Below are 17,030 nucleotides of genomic sequence, written 5' to 3'. Positions count from 1 at the left end.
ATGCATACCGCCTTGCCTTGCCTCCTCATGTTCATACGGCTGATGTCTTCAACGTAAAGCATTTGTTCAAATTCGAGCCTGACGATGACACTCTGTCCGGATTCGTGGACGAATCTCTCGTAGGGGGGGAGACCTGATGTAGCGTACATCTCCTATTCGTGTTTGGTTTTCTTTATGGTTTTCCTTTTCTTTCAAAGTTCCTTTTCTTAGTTAGTTTTGTTTTCCTATCTTGTTTAGTATTATAAGTCTCATATACGAGCTTATAAATAGGGAGCTTTACTTATTGTTTTAGACACGACTTTTACATTGATTATAAATAAAACTAGAGCTTTGTGTTAAAACAACTCTTAAACCTTACTTCTGGGCATTCTCTGAGAATTCAACAGACTTAGGAAGGCATAGTTAACGGGCATTCTCAGAATTCAACGTTATCTTTGCATTATCGGCTACTAACGGATACTTCCGCTCCGTCACTCTTCCATCTTCTCGTAATCATCCTTTGTGTATTTTGGGTAATGCAACGGCATCTTAAACCCACTGCTTGATCCTCCGTTTCTGTCAAATTTCTCCATGCTTTCTTGCTTGGAGGCATGGCTAATGAGAAAGTTAAGAAGCAAGCTCACTTTCCCCATTTTTTTCCTCTTTTTTTTGTGTATGATTGATTTGTGTTGCTTATGCGTTTATATAGAGAGAGCTGTGAGGTTACGTGAAGAGAAAGGAATGACACATTACAATTCACATAGATGGCAGCTATTGGGTACTACTTTTTAACTACCATTTATACTATACAATATCTATTTACGCCACCTCACTAGTTTGATTAAGAAAGAAATATGTGAATGATTTGGGTATCAATAATTGAAATTATTCTTTTAAACTAAAACATACCGAATAAATATCAAAACGGAAAACAATACCGAAAATGGAAAAATCATATTAGATGTATATAAACACCAATAAAATTTGGAATATGCAAATTAATAAGCAAGCAGCGTTTGGTGAAGAGTCCCGTAAAAATAGCATCTTATTCAGTAACGAATGGAATAGCGTGCGTCTTTAATGAAAACTAAAGAGTGAGATATACGTAATTATTATTACTATTTTCTACTAAAATTTCGATTTATTCATTATTTATTTATTTCATTTGTCTGTATTTCCTTTATTATAAGCCTAGTGCTATGCATTTCTTTGGTTTATATTTTTAGCATGTTCCACAAGGCGGGCTTAATAGTAAATTATTTAATTATTAAAGGTCTTTTGAAAAGTTAAAGCTACAAATTAAAAAGACATGGATGTTGTAGGCATTAGACTGTTGTTCTAAATGGACTTGTTGAAATCTTGATGATATATCGAATATGATAATACGTTTATAAAGACGAATTATGATGTTACAATCAAAGAAATAAATATTAGAAATAACCTTTAAATGCGTGATTACACTACTACATGTCTGAACTATAATCGCAGGACAACAAAACACATGGTCTATGTGCTTCCTCCGCTTGAGCGCATAACTGCATAAGAGCCGCCCGTTCAGGTAATCATCCCCCAAAAAGCGAGCCTTACCCTTGTTGGAAACTGGCTATAATGTTATATCAGCATATAGTACTACTATATACCACAAATCGAGAAGTTGAACAATGAAAATGAACTTAACATGTTCATGATGCTGGGCAAATTAACCAGCCCTTTCCTTAGTACTTCTAGGTTGAGTTTCTACACGAATTTGATCGTCATAGCCGAAACCAAGTTAACATATCGCAATGTTGACCAATGAAATGAGTTTTTAGTACAGCTATAGCTTGAATGCCTTGTTGTTTTTTTTTCAGGAACTGGATGATAAACAGACTGTTGTAGTCAGCGGTCACCATGGAAACTACACATCGATGGCTTGAGACTGATCATCGATGAAAGCGGTGGATACAATTATAAACCTTTGGCTGCAATCGTCTTTTCTTCTAAGAAAGATCATCCGCGACAGCGATATCTTTTCCACCTAAAGTTTTCATATTCTGGTACTTTCTAAGAATTTCATCAGCTGCTTTTTTGCTAAATTATAAATATCACTAGTAGTCTAGTAGTTAAATGAAAGGTTTGTCTTTACAAGTAAAGATTTTTACAAACTGTTTTCTTGGCAAAAATTGGATAAAAGACAAGAAAGACAGTAGATGGTAGATTGGGAGGTTATGTCATCTAGTCCACATATCCATTAGACCCAGCGGCGAAGGTAGAAACAAAATCTACCAGAGTCAAAACTATATACATATAAATTTATTGAAAGATTTACAATTACCCATCATCAAGTGTGCTAAACCATTAAATCTGGACAAATTAATGAATGTATATTGCAGCTATATGCTTATATTAAGTAAAAAATTAGAATTGACAGGGGCCAGTTAATCCACATGCCTCTTCATTGGCTCCGCCATTTAGACCTGAAAATTTTCTCTGTTCTAACTGGCAGTGATGGTGCTGAGATAAGAGTTATGCTGTTGTAGAGCACATTGTTGCGCTGTCTCATCAGCTGCCCCAACTTCAAATGTTCAGCTTATTGAACTTTGGCTCATCGAATATTCTATCATACTATAAGTAACAGCCTTTCTTCATCTAGTACGTACTTGGAAGGGCCATCATATAGTAAATCAGTGGTAGATACTGTGGTGTTGAGTTGTGTAATAAAATTAATTTAGATGATAAAAGAGTTTTTTTTTTCTTTTTTTCTTTTGGTAAACGTTAATGATTAAAATTTTTAAAACAAGCAGCCACCACACCTGCTAGCAAACAAAACAAGCGCATTATCAATTCAACAAAACAGAGAGCAATGTCGCAAAAACCACGGACGGTGATATGCGTCGGAGACATCCATGGATACATCACCAAGCTCACCAACCTCTGGCTCAACCTCCAATCCGCCCTCGACCCATCACAATTCACCTCAGCCCTCGTCATCTTCCTCGGCGACTACTGCGACCGCGGACCGGAGACGCGTAAAGTCATCGACTTTCTGATCTCTCTCCCGGAGAAACACCCGGAGCAAACCCACGTCTTTCTCGCCGGGAACCACGACTTCGCCTTCGCGGCGTTTCTGGGTTTGCTGCCGCGTCCTTGGGACGGATCCGAGCTGAAGGAGACGTGGAGGGAGTACGAGGAGAGCGAGGAGAGGGAAGGTTGGTATAAAGGCGAAGGCTTTGAGGAGATGCATCTCCAAGGGAGGAGGTGGGCTGGTAAGATTAAGGCTCAGTTCAATTCCGTGAAAGGGATGGCTTATAAAGGATCTATTTATGATGCTGGGACTACTTTTGAATCTTATGGTGTTCCTCATGGATCTTCTGGTAAAAGATTCTCTCTGGTTGTAGTTTGTAACTAATTGTTTTGGTTTTGAAACTTTTGTTTTAATTTTGTAGATTTGATGAAGGCTGTGCCAGAGAGTCACAAGAAGTTCTTGACCAATATGGTTTGGGTCCATGAAGAGGTATGAAAAGTAGTTTGAGTGTGTGTATAAAGTTATAAAGAGTGGAACTTTGGGCTTAGTGATCAAATCTTTTGCAACCCATTAGAGATTTACAGTTACAGCCAAGCTAAGATATTATTTGGAGGAATAATGTGTAGTAATAGTAGTAGTCATGTGTTTGGGTTCATGAAGAGGTAAAAGATCTTTCTCCTAAGTAGTTGAGTGTGTATAAAGCTTTAAAGAGTGGACCTTTGGGCTTAGTGATCAAATCTTTTGCAACCCTTTAGAGATTTACAGTTACAGCCAAGCTAAGATATTATTTGGAGGAATAATGTGTAGTAATAGTAGTAGTCATGTGTTTGGGTTCATGAAGAGGTAAAAGATCTTTCTCCTAAGTAGTTGAGTGTGTATAAAGCTTTAAAGAGTGGACCTTTGGGCTTAGTGATCAAATCTTTTGCAACCCTTTAGAGATTTACAGTTACAGCCAAGCTAAGATATTATTTGGAGGAAAAAATTGGTAGTAATTTTATTTTGTTGATTCTATTGCAGGATGATGTTTGTGTAGAGACCGAGGAAGGGGTAAAGCGTTGTAAGTTGATTGCTGTACATGCTGGTTTGGAGAAAGGGGACAGCGTTGAAGAACAACTAAAGCTGTTGAGAGCTAAAGACACGAGCATTTCGAAAGTACCGTATCTTAGCGGTCGGAGGAACGTTTGGGACATCCCACAGGTGAAAAGATTGAAAATAAACCAACTTTTTTTGGTGTTAGGATCTTTGCTCTAGTTTTGTAATCTGTTTGTATGCTTTTGTGTTCTGTCTGAAATGTTTTTTTTTTGGGCAGGAGCTGGATGATAAAGAGACTGTTTTAGTTAGCGGGCATCATGGGAAGCTTCATATGGATGGTCTGAGATTGATCATCGATGAAGGGGGTGGATACCCGGAAAAGCCTGTGGCTGCGATTGTTCTTCCTTCTAAGATGATTATCCGAGACACTGATAATGTTTCTAGCTGAGTTTCTTTTGTTCAATCCATTGTGATCAAGGTATACTTGCATAGTTGCATTCCCAGAAAGAATTAATATGAGGTTTCAGTTTTAACAAACGTTTACAAAGAAAAATTCTCAAAAGTAGTGAGTCTAGTGACCTCTGACAGGTCAGAGGAAAAACAACATAATGGGCCTACGAACGTTCAAAAGCCCAATCATTAGAACTTATTTCTACTTTAACTTCGCAATTCAGGAAAGCCCTATGAAGAAGGGTGGGTGATACGCCCTTGTGCAACCCATGGAACTTTTGGAACATTTGCTGCAGTTGATATATACACTAAGTTTAATTCAATTATAGAGAAACTATGTGAGTCAGGAGGTCCTAAACTTCTCTTTTTTATATTACACAATGTACCGCTTTAGCAAAATATGTTAAAAAAAAAAAAAGTTGAGATTACGAATTTATCTTTTATAATCAAGTTTATTTCCTTTCTTTCTTTACCCTCGGATCCAGTAGTAACCAGGGAGGAAGAAATGGACCCAATTAAAGGAAAAAGACAGATAAGAAAAGGAGTTGTCAGGAATGTGCAACACACATGCTAACTTCATTTTCATATTAATGACAGCTGTTGTTTTACTTCGGTTGGTTCACGTGAACCGGAAATTTTTATTATGAAAAAAGTTCCCCAGGATCTAAGCGTATAAACAAATTGGTTTCATTTTTTGTTTGTTTCTTAAGATCACCCAGTGATGGAAGTATAATCAAATTAAAATTAAATCTTACAGTATGTTGTTGATGTCTTGATGATAAACTTTGCATGGTTGCGGCATGGATCAATAAGAAACTCAATCATGTTTTGTGAGATCATGCGAAGTCAGTCAATTATTCGAACGAATAGCTAACCATATTCATAATCACTAACTTTCAGTTCAACCAACTTCAGTCTTTTTTATTGAAACTGTAAATCGATAATCAACAAAAGAAAAGTAACAATAAGAACAAACAAAATCCATGTTGACGGAAAACAACAAATATAAATAGGCAATACCTAACTTGACAAAATTACGAATCCATTGTATAATTTATTTATTTTTGGGTAAAAAAAGATGGTTTCACCTCTTTTCTGAGAACCCAAACATTGTAAATAGTTATTTTCACCGTGAATTAAATATGAATTGCGGTAATTACAATCGTAACTCCTTTACCATTAGACCAACTCAATATCGGTCATTGTATAAGATTTTGTTATTATGTTACGTGAGAACTGGACAATTTCGCTGTTGTGTGCATACAGCTTCAGTTAAAATTTGGTTGTTTGACACACAATCTAGTTGTTCAGCAGAAAAGTGTGTTTCTGTGTGTATATATTATTTTTATACATATATAATAAAATTAATATTTTGCCACAAGATTTTCCTAATTACGAGTCAGACAGTGTGTAGATTCTTTTAGTACAAAACCAGAAAAGTTTCAGACAGCATCTAGCCTGCTACTCCTTTGACTATTTAATATATTATCTCCATACATTTACATATATTCGTATTTTAACAAATACAATTACATAAAGTTCTTATTTTTGTTGGTAAACACAATTACAGAAAGTTACGTTCAGATTTCTAGTTGGATCGTTGTAGCGTCCATTAATTTTTAAGATGTTTGTAAATTCGAGTTCTACAGAAACCAAACTTATGTATTTCCCAACTTCAGAAAAGGCTGAAAGACTGCACTAACTTGTCAAAAGCAATCAGAAACCATCAACTTATTGTTCAGTGCTTATGCAGATGTTGGATTATCTTGGATTAGACCACGACTCCTGACATCTTATTCATCTTGACATTTAACATTTTCTATAATTTTGTCACCCTTTCTAAAATACAACAAAAACTGATACAGCCTTTTTAACTGTCTGAAATCAAATATCCAAATTAATTTGTATTCTTTCAAAAAGCTATTGGCTATATATAGTACAAAAACACATGCTTAATAGAAACATTTCAGGTGGGGCAAAGAGTCTATGTATACTACTGAATGCGCAAGTTTGCAAATTCATTACCATAACATTTTTATATTATATAATTAGTATCTAGGCTTGTAAAATATAGCATTTTAAGGGAAAATACATATGCAAATACAAGGACAACACTCGTTTCGTAGGGACCAGAATCTTTGGGGATGTCAATTGGACTAGCGTAACTGCCAAAACACAAAGATACTTCTCATCTTTCTTCTTTGTCCATATGAGAGACCTATCACATTGTTTTGTTTGTTTTTCTTCGTTTATTACGATGATGGTAATTAATAACATAGATGGAGAAATTAAAGTTGTTAGGGTATAGTTGCATACTAAAGAAGTCTACTAAGCTCTCAGGCAGCACACAAAAAAGGTAAACTACTAAGCTCTATGCTGTAGTTAAGGCTCAAATAAAGACCAAATAACAAGTGCAAACGTTTTCATTAATAAAAACATTGCGTTAATAAGATCCCGTAAATAATTTCAAATTAACAAGGATATTTCGTAATTAAACCATCTGGCATGGACATGGAGACATACCTATTACGTGTCGTTGATTTAAAAGAAAAATAATTGAAAGTATGAAGTTGATAAGAGACAGCAAATCATATTTCATGACACCATTAAATTCTAATTAGTGCTGATGTTGGCAATTAGGTATAAAGTCGATATCCTTGCTCAATCAAATTCATAATCATCGCATTTAGGAGTAGTAAGCTCACCAATAAAATTTTGCACATAACTTCTTAATAGTATCACATCGTTGTGGATATTCAGAATGTTACATTATATAGTTTTTTTTGTTTTGTTTTATTACTAAACAAGGACAAGTTGGGATCCATATAAGAATGTTTAATAATTAAAAGGATAAAGTATGGGTGCCAAATGATAATCTGATGCATGCGCTAGCAAAAGACACCGGTTTAGTGGGTCCTTGATGGCAGAGAAGCACACGTCGACTAAAGGATCAGCCTCTTTCTATACGTTTTCGGTCGACTCAATCCTCACCTTATAACTAAGTTCTTTTGCTTCGAACCGGTTTATTCCCGACCAAAGTCACAAATAGAAATGACTCAAAACTGCGTTTCTGAGCAACCTAAACTGAAAGTCTGAAACCGATCTAAATTTCAGTGTCATCTCAAGTTTTTATTTCTCTGTTCGACCTCAACCATTGATATTAAACTACTAGTTTTATAAAAATTAATTAAATGAAAACATTATAAGACTTAAAAGAATACGTGAGATAGTACATATATGGTTTTATGTCAATTAGTAGGTAAACTATCTTTCGAATTATATATAAACAACAAAACCTTGTAAAGTTTATCCATTAGTTAATTACTGGAAATTAAACTATCTACTAAGTAATATACTTTCATATTAACTTGTGGGACAAACAAATTTCAAATTTCCTAATCAGGACAAGATGGAAAACCCCACCAATAAAACAAATGTGACTATTATATATCTTGAGATGATGGCTAGCCTAGAGGAATATATAGTTTGTAATGGACATTGAAATAAAAGTAAATTCCATTAAGGAAAAGAAAAAGAGTGAATAAAAAAGAAATTAAAAGAAGGATTCTTGCTTCGAAGGCCCGTAGTTGAAGCCGTTGGCTGCTACCCTTTGCCTTCGCATTTACGTTTCTTCTCTCTTTTTTTCCTATTAATATCTTTTTATCGCTAAATAATTAACAGAGAATTAATGAGTACTTGAAGTTGACCATAATGTATTTAACTCGAACAACTGTCTTAAGATACACGAAGAAAATCCCATTTGATTTTCCATTTTGGTATGTTTGACCACAATTAGTATAATTGTTTTATAACTTTGACTAAAGTAAAACATTCCGTTTCGCGGTGAAAAAATTATACTAGTTGTAGTAGTTTTTTAATAAACGAGTTTAGTGAAAAGATTACACAAAGGTGTATACTAACAAACGGTTTAGACGCAACAGCTGAGTTGTTAACGAGCTGTCTCCTCCGGGTTCTACGGGTCACCCGTTTTTCTTGCTTCACTGGATCTTTTGATCCAACGGTTGTCCTACAAAGTCTGAAGATTAAACAACCGTTACAAATCATATTCTCCTCACTTTTTAGAATATTTTATTTTATATACCTTTTTATTTTTTAATTTTACAAAAGCCAAATCGAATCCAAAAAAAAAACAAAATCAAAAATCTTTTATCGGTTGTTGGTGGCAGTTAGGTAATTTCACCTAATGCTTCTTCATTTTTATCGCCTGTTATCTCTTTTTATTATACGTTTATTTGATAAAGTTACCCTTATATCATTTTTATTGTAATTATCTTTTTTTATATATATGTTCATATCACAACACTGTTTCTGGGTTCTAAAAAAGAAAAACTCTCAGTATCTCTTATTCTCTCTACCACAGAAGCACCTAGAAGTAACCAGAGAGAGAGAGAGAGATCGAGCTAAAGGGGGTTTCGAGTGAAGATGAAGGAGATGCAGGCAATAGAGACGTCACAGCCGACGGTGGCTCCTCCGGCGGTGCACAGCCGACAGCTAGGAGCTCAGCTGTCGGGAAGCATGAGTTTCAGCAGCCAAATGTCGAAGGAAGACGAGGAGATGTCGAGGACGGCGTTGTCTGCTTTCAGGGCGAAAGAAGAGGAGATCGAGAAGAAGAAGATGGAGATTAGGGAAAGGGTTCAAGCTCAGCTTGGTCGTGTCGAAGAGGAGACTAAGCGTCTCGCTTTGATCCGTGAGGTATGAACATCTTTCTCTTCCTCTTATCATTTTTTTTTTTGAGAATTGTGCTTTAATTTTTGTTTCTTACATAGAAAAAAACAAATTAAGATATTAAAAATTGGACATTTGGGGGTTTATTGCAGTGAAGCTATGTGGTTTTGATTCATGTTTAGGGGTTAGATTTGTAGGACCCCAAGTATTGAAATTTTCAAGATCTGACATTTTACATTGAACAAAAAATAGTTTTTTTATAATTTGTAAGAAAAGATTGGGACTTTTGTGGGTGTTTCCACATTTGTATCACTAATTGTAAAACCCATTTGGTAAAAATGAGATTTTTGGATCAAAGATCTTTCCTTTTTGTGAAAACAACCATGATTAAGAAGCTTAATGGTTTGAATTGTATATTTAGGAACTTGAAGGTTTAGCTGACCCCATGAGGAAAGAAGTTGCTTTGGTCAGGAAGAAGATTGATTCTGTTAACAAAGAGTTAAAGCCTTTGGGTCATACTGTTCAGAAAAAGGTAAGAGGCCATTGCACATAACCAAATCCATTTTATGTCTGGTTGAGGATTATTATTAAGATGCTATAATCTGGTGTGTAGGAACGAGAGTACAAAGAAGCTCTCGAAGCATTCAATGAAAAGAACAGGGAGAAGGTGCAGCTTATCACCAAGCTTATGGAGGTTAGTCAACTAATCCTAAAATCATTTTCTTTTTTTTTTAATTGAATATAGTAATTGAAGATCGTACGTTGACCAAAAAAAAAAAGAAAAAGTAATTGAAGATCGTGTTTGAATAATTGGTTCAAGTGTTTTTGTTGTTAGTATCTTCCTCTCTGGTTTAGGATTCTGTGTTCTCAGTTTTTTTTAATTCACATCAACCTTTCCTGTGTAATCTTGTGACCAATCTCTATGTTTGACTAGACATATCTGTGAGCCTTGATCTTAGTTTGCAGAATTAGCTCATCCAATTTCGATATTACACATATGATTGAGCTGAGTTACATGGAAAAGTATCTTCGTACCTGTTTTTCACTGCATAACTGAGCATTTATTGATTATATATATTCACTCTGTTTTGTAACTGTTGACTTAATGGGTCTTTGAAACGAATGATTTACAGTTGGTGGGAGAGAGCGAAAAGGTGAGAATGAAGAAGCTGGAAGAGCTGAGCAAGAACATAGATTCTATACACTGACTTTGAATCCAAGACAGGACCAATCTTGGGGACCAGAGACCATTCTCCGAGTGTTTTAACTCTACGTTTAGGTTTTGTGATGGTTGAATGTAATTTATATTTTTATAATCGTCGTGTGTTACTACTACTTTTATTTCTGTTAGGGTTTGCTGGAGAATTTATAATGTTCTTTAGGAAGTAAATTTCAAAAAAAATACTCATCTGAGACAGGTTTGTAACTAAAAACACTACTCTCTTTCTTTCTTTGAATCCTCTTTCTCCTGTTTGCGTCTTTACAGTTGGTTTACACTTATGTTCATACCTCCTTACAGCATATAATGTACTAATACTAGTTAAAAATGGAAATGACTTTTATGAAATCTGCATTGGAAAATGTGAAAATAGATGAAAAATGCTGAAATGTTAAGAGAATATGTTGTATTTAAATTGCCAATAAATGTGCTATCGGTACGTTAAGAGAAGATGATATCATCTATGTTGTTCTCTCCTGATTTTATTTAATTTTGTTGTGCAAATGATCGTCAGATAATTGCATTATTGAAATTATAGATTTGTTATAAAGACGACAAAACGTACAATTTACAAAGTACAGCCGTTTATCTCATATGATCATCGTTCATATAAATTTAGCAATAAATATAAATTTAGCAATAAATTCGAGTGAGATTCTAAATTAATTGTAGCAAGTAGCAACCACGTTTATTTTATTTTATTTTGCGTAGTATAAAATAATATAGGCGTTTATTTCATTATTCTAGTGGGAGCTTTGATAACAAAAATAATAATATATATATATAGGGAGGGTGCATCAGTGAGACATTAATGATCAATGATGATGTTGAATACTACAATGGGAGACAGAAAACATCATCAAAGTAGAAATAAGAATAATCATATTTTTCTGCAGCTTTGATTTCTTAGCATCCCAATGATATTCATGTGTCACAAAATTCCAGTTCCATTCATGTTCCTCAGACCATCTCCAATCACACCCTATAATTTCCTCTATATTTCACTCTAAAATAGAGTAACTCTATTATAGAGTTGAATTTGCTCCAATGGTTCACTCTATAATAGAGTTACTCTATAATAAAGTGAAATATATAGTATTTTTGTTTTTTCACTCTATATTTGGAGTGAAAAAACAAAAATACTATATATTTCACTTTATTATAGAGTAACTCTATTATAGAGTGAACCATTGGAGCAAATTTAACTCTATAATAGAGTTACTCTATTTTAGTGTAAATTATAGAGGAAAAAATAGAGTGCCTTTGGAGATGCTCTCAATGCTTTGATATATTACATCACAAAGAATAGTACCACTAAGATATACTTATGGCTCGGAGATTTCTTTAACCACTACATTTAACAAAAACAACTATTTACTTTGTGTTTCAAAAATTAAAATATCAATATAAAATAAAGATATATCTTTCTATTTACAATATGACATATACTTTTATTGAATTTTCTGTAAATCCAAGTATTTGGCAATTAAAAACATTAAAACCATGCACAACTAACTATTACTCATTCATGACAAATGTATTGGCATAGATTTTGAATAGTTCACACCTCTACAAATCCATAAAATGTAGCTGAAGTATGTAAATGACTAAATAGGCGTAATTGTTATGCAGCTCAAAAATATTTGCATAGATAAAAAATATATCGTTAAATTTCTGAAGATATGTCAATAATACATAGAAATGTCAAAACCCAAACACTAATTCACTTGTTGTTGAACTCCAATCTCTTCAGCGAAAAGCATATAAAATCAAAAGTAGTGATGTTTTGCTGCACATAAAATTCAACCTCATCTTAGCCATAACTAATTTCTGTTTTAATCGTCCACCTGCATCCCGCATTATATCAATATGTCCTCGTAAGAATCTATATACTGATACAATCTAAATTTCTGACAGATGTCCCCGTAACCCAGCAGATAAAATACATTTACCTTTGCCGAAATGCTAACACCCTTGACCTTTCAGTTGTGCCATCGCCAGACGATGTGCGGCCATGAACCACCTTTCTTCTCTAGCAATTGTCTCCAAGTTTTTGTTTGTTTTCAAACGCTTTTGTTGGAACCTCATATGGAGGCTACTCAAATTGATTCGGCCAATCTTCAACAAACCAAGAATGGGCCAACTAATTGTGTCGCTACTTTGCTAGTGTCGAGCTGAAAATTTAATACTCTTATTTGGTGTGGGCTTATATGTTGCAATATGCCCACAATCAAGTTTGTATCGGCCCCATGTGTAAATAATATGTCTATTCAGAGAGAGTATAAGCAAGACAAAAAAATTTCATCGCAGATTTCTTTTTTATTTTTCTATAGCACGTTATGCTTTTGGAAGAGTCTGGTTAACTATAACAACTCACGAAAGATCTATTACAAGTGACATTTGTCGCGTTTGGAATATTTTGACCGAAAAAACTTAACCTCGCGTAACCAGAAATGTTGACTCGCATAGTCACATGTTCCCTGTCATCACGCTGTTAAAGGACGTCGTACTGATGCATCGCAAGTGATCCGACAACTACTGAATAATATAAAGTGATTGTTAAAATGGATAATGAAAAACTCTGAGAAGAAGTAACCATGTGAGAATATTATTTCTTTACACAAATAGGGTTCCACGTCGCTAATACATTAAAACATCACAGCTCGAAATTAGAAATCAAACCCCGAAAGTTTATTTTCCTTCTCACATTGACCCCAACATTTTCTTGCTTGCTCAAGGAGAGCTGATCAAGCGAGGATCAACCTCGACCCTGGCAACACCTGTCGGCGCTTCTTTGGCCACCTCAACCTCACCTTTCACAAGCTCCACCGCCACGTCATCACCACCACCGGTACTCTTCTTCGCCTGCTCCTCGTCGTAGTTCGGATCACCTTCGTCCATGGCCGGCGGATCCGGCTGCATCTCGTAATCCTCCACCCGATCAGGCCCCTCCCACGTGTACTTCCCACCGTGGCCGGACTTGGGCTGTTTCTTGAGCGGGATCCCGTCGGCTGGGTGCCTCTCCATCCGTTGCACGCCTTTCTCCATCAGCTTCTTCTCAACTTGCTTGATCGTCTCCGGGTTTCGTGTCTTCAACTCGAACTTATCAACAGCTTTCCGACCTTCCTCGTCCCGGTGCTCAGCGCGTAGCACCACCGTGTTTTTGGTCTCGTCCACCGATACCGTCTGCATCCTTTTGCTGGCTCTTAAAACTGCGTTTGGAATATGAATCAGACTAATCACGACACTTAGCTCGCTTCTGAGAGGAGAGAGTGTTTATATAGTGAGCGAGGATAAGAACGGATGGAGATTCTAGCACCTTCGTTGTCTTTCTCGTACATTACCGAAACATCGCTTTTTTTAAAAAAAAATCTATAATTTGCTTTTATCTTCCGAACATAATTATCAGTTCCAAGCGGCAAAACAAGTATTTTTTAAAAAAAAATAGTAAAGTAAATACTCTAATATTGATATGCAGAGATTATAATTTACCATAACTTTTAGATTACTCAAATTTCTTGCAACTTCTTGTTTTCTTTAACTCGAACAGAAATGAAGAACCTCTTCGTAACTTATATAAAGATGATACTAACAAGTAAGAATATACAACGGCATGTTAACTTAAACTCAGATGTCACAAACAATGAAAACAGATGTAAAAAAGGAAAAAAAAAAAGGTCTGTTGAATGGAGAGCATCTCCGTGAAGAGACTGAAAGCATTCTCCTCTCTCTTTTTTGTCATCTTCGTCTATGGAATATAATTACTTTAAGAAGAAAAAAAAGGAGTAGATAAAGTCACAGTGCAAAGGCGTTTGTGAATAAAGGCTCATCATACTAACTCACACCCCTCCCGGTCCTGTCGATCAAAGTGCCCACTTGTTCTCCGCACAATGCCTTTGTGATGTTCCCAGCTTCCAGAAAGTTAAACACCACAACTGTTTTTACAACCATAGGAGAAGGATCAGTTACATTATATTCATTTTTTTTATTTATTTATCATTACATGTGGATAGAAAGTAATGATTAAAAGAGAGGAAGAAATCTCGACCTGGAATGCTATTCTCTTCACAGAAGTTAAGGGCCATAGTGTCCATTGTCGTAAGACCTCTAGAAGCCAACTCGTGAAATGTTATGTGCTCGAATGTGGCGTTACTATCTTGTGAATGGCAGTCATAAACACCTTCCACGTTTGTTCCTTTCACCATTGCCTCTGCATTAACTGATAATGTATGCAAGAAATTTTAAGTCAGGACCATTAGTTTACGGTTACTGAACAAAGGAACTCTACAATGGGGGTAAAAGAAAGTATACTATCTATAGCTCGAAGAGCTGCAGCTGCATCGGATGATAAAAGTGGATTGCCAAGCGTTGCACCAATGCCACCAAATATTACCACTCTGCCTTTATCAAGATGTCGAGTGGCTCGTTGACGATTGTACGGCTCCCCGACCCCTTGAACCGCAATTCCAGTTTGTAACCGTGCCTGAACTCCCATTTTCTCCAGGGATGATTGAAGTAAAACAGAATTCATCACAGACGCCATCATACTGTTACACAACAGAGAGTTAGTGAGCGGAACAACACATCTTCAGGAAAGACAACAAAATAGAACAGACTTGTTGTCTGAAAAATCCATTTATAATATGTTTGGCAATAATGATAAGTGAAGGCATTTGCATTGATGAAAATACAAACAAATGTTTGAAAATTTACAACATGATGAACCTATATGGATACATCATGAAAGCAGATAAAATGCTCTTACAGTGTCTACGTATATTGTTTTAGGGGAAGAACAAAACATTGATATAATTGACTAATGTAGTTAGAAAAAGCAAAACCTGATATGATATGCAGTGGTTCTATCCAAACCAGTAGCAGTAATCCATGTACCACCGCAAAATAAGTTCCGACTCCCAACAACTATTGCTACCTGCAAGAAAAGAACTAAAAAATATCATTAAACTGAACAAAAGGGTAATGGAGAAACAATAACAATCTGGAACCGAGTGTTTACCTCTACACCAAGACGACAAGCCATTGCAACCTCTCTAGCAATCAGACCAACGATCTACCAAAACAAAGACGAGAACTTAACGCCTAACCTAGACAGTGCAAGTACAACAACAAAAAGATTATGAACTCAATTCTAAACCTTCGGATCAATGTTATTAGGACCCGTGCAGGCGAGAGCTGCACCACTGATTTTCAAAACCACTCTTCGCCATCTAGGGTTTGATGTAGCCTTAGACTTAACGTTATTAATCTGAACTCCAGGGTTATACGTCACCAAGGGATACCTACAACAATAATCACAAAACCATGAACAAAGAACACACTACAACAGTCCAACGTGATCGTCTCTGCATTACCTCCTCGCTGGCTTCGCAGCATTCCCCAGCGAGCTGCCACTTCTATCCTCATCAGACGCACCTTTCGTGGTCATAGAGTTACCAACAATCTCTTCCATCTTCTTGAACCAAGGCCAATGGCTAGCAGACGTTCCGCCGCTACTCATCCTATGCCTCTCTAGCTTATACCTCTTCTTGAGATTATCAATCTTGTTCTTACACTGCTCCACACTCTTGATCAGCTTCTCACACCTCTCGCTCACCGTCGCAGCAACGTCTTCCCAATCCCTCCCCCGGAGATTCCCTCTGTTGAGCTGAGTGAACTTGTCAGAGTACGCATCCAACAAACACGTGATCGCCGCGTCGCTCCACTCCTCTCTATCCTTCCTGTACTCCCCGGCGGAGGAAGACGACGTCCTCGGGCGTTTGAAGCTACCGTACGGAGTCGTATCGCCGCCGTTCGTCGTTCCGCCGTCGCTGAGCTCCTCCTGACTCTGCCTCTTCTCCAGACGAGCTCCTCCGCCGATCCTGGATCTGTTCGCGTCCAGATCCTCGTCTCCTCCTTCCACAGCCGCGTTGTTGTTGTTATCATAGGGATTCGAATTCTCGTCGGTGGAGAAGGGATTCACGCCGTGGAAAGCGGAGGACGCGACGACGTCGTGGTGCTCGTCGTCCTCGTCGGCGTTAGTCTGGTGATGATGTGGCGCGTGGATCTGGTTCGAGAGCTTCGGGGCGAATCGTCGAGGAGCGTACGGCGCGTGGTGGAGGACCTGGTGGTGGTGGTGGTGATGTTGGTTAGGGTTTGATTGGTCCTCTCCTCCTAGAAGAGAGAAGTCGTCGTCACAGGAAGCCATGCCGTTAGGGTTACGTTCACGGCGCTAGGCAGCGGCAAGCACCAGAGACGGCGTTATTTAGCGGTGTGATAGGACAATAAACGGAAACGGAAGGAGAGCACTTGAACTAGAAAAAAAAGATGGGCCGTCAACGGTTCCGTTAGGGTGGAAAAAGCCTTTAGTTAATTTTAACCGGTTTTAGTTGATGCTAAAAAATTCATGTTGGTAACATTTCTGTAAAGATTTCTATTTGGACTTCAATTAGAATAATTTTTAGCAAAATTCATTTGATTATTATAAACTTCCATCCAAACATATTTTTCTCAAACTTTTATTCTCTTTGCTAGAAAATGCACAGTATTATAATGTTCGTACCCTTCATATTGCTTGATAAACAAATAAACTAAGGGAATAATCAAAATACACAAACACATATAAATTTTTCTAAAAAGTTTAACAACAGAGGCCAGAAATTT

At 36.6% G+C, this 17,030-nt stretch overlaps 4 protein-coding genes across 4 annotated transcripts; 2 read left to right on the top strand and 2 right to left on the bottom strand.

Annotated features, from left to right (window-relative positions):
- The first annotated feature begins 2,669 nt into the window (after positions 1 to 2,669).
- On the top strand, positions 2,670 to 4,552 carry LOC125587924 (tyrosine-protein phosphatase RLPH2). Its single transcript, XM_048759314.1, has 4 exons — positions 2,670 to 3,332; positions 3,405 to 3,472; positions 4,001 to 4,180; positions 4,293 to 4,552. The coding sequence occupies exons 1-4, from the start codon at positions 2,822 to 2,824 to the stop codon at positions 4,461 to 4,463; spliced, it is 930 nt and encodes a 309-aa protein (XP_048615271.1). The 5' UTR covers positions 2,670 to 2,821; the 3' UTR covers positions 4,464 to 4,552.
- A 4,165-nt stretch (positions 4,553 to 8,717) lies between these two features.
- LOC125587925 (syncoilin-like) lies at positions 8,718 to 10,632 on the top strand. Its single transcript, XM_048759316.1, has 4 exons — positions 8,718 to 9,178; positions 9,573 to 9,683; positions 9,765 to 9,845; positions 10,285 to 10,632. Exons 1-4 carry the CDS (start codon positions 8,909 to 8,911, stop codon positions 10,357 to 10,359), a joined length of 537 nt encoding a protein of 178 aa, XP_048615273.1. The 5' UTR covers positions 8,718 to 8,908; the 3' UTR covers positions 10,360 to 10,632.
- Positions 10,633 to 12,956: 2,324 nt separating this feature from the next.
- Positions 12,957 to 13,643, bottom strand: LOC125587923. Its single transcript, XM_048759313.1, has one exon. It carries the CDS (start codon positions 13,560 to 13,562, stop codon positions 13,104 to 13,106), a length of 459 nt encoding a protein of 152 aa, XP_048615270.1. The 5' UTR covers positions 13,563 to 13,643; the 3' UTR covers positions 12,957 to 13,103.
- A 280-nt stretch (positions 13,644 to 13,923) lies between these two features.
- LOC125587922 lies at positions 13,924 to 16,717 on the bottom strand. The gene is made up of 7 exons (XM_048759312.1): positions 15,743 to 16,717; positions 15,526 to 15,670; positions 15,388 to 15,441; positions 15,212 to 15,303; positions 14,682 to 14,917; positions 14,419 to 14,589; positions 13,924 to 14,305 (listed from the first exon to the last, which is right to left on the bottom strand). Exons 1-7 carry the CDS (start codon positions 16,573 to 16,575, stop codon positions 14,205 to 14,207), a joined length of 1,632 nt encoding a protein of 543 aa, XP_048615269.1. The 5' UTR covers positions 16,576 to 16,717; the 3' UTR covers positions 13,924 to 14,204.
- Positions 16,718 to 17,030: the final 313 nt, after the last annotated feature.

This window comes from Brassica napus, chromosome C5, assembly GCF_020379485.1.
Source record: "Brassica napus cultivar Da-Ae chromosome C5, Da-Ae, whole genome shotgun sequence".
NCBI lineage: Eukaryota > Viridiplantae > Streptophyta > Magnoliopsida > Brassicales > Brassicaceae > Brassica > Brassica napus.
This window is presented reverse-complemented; position numbering and strand designations above follow the sequence as displayed.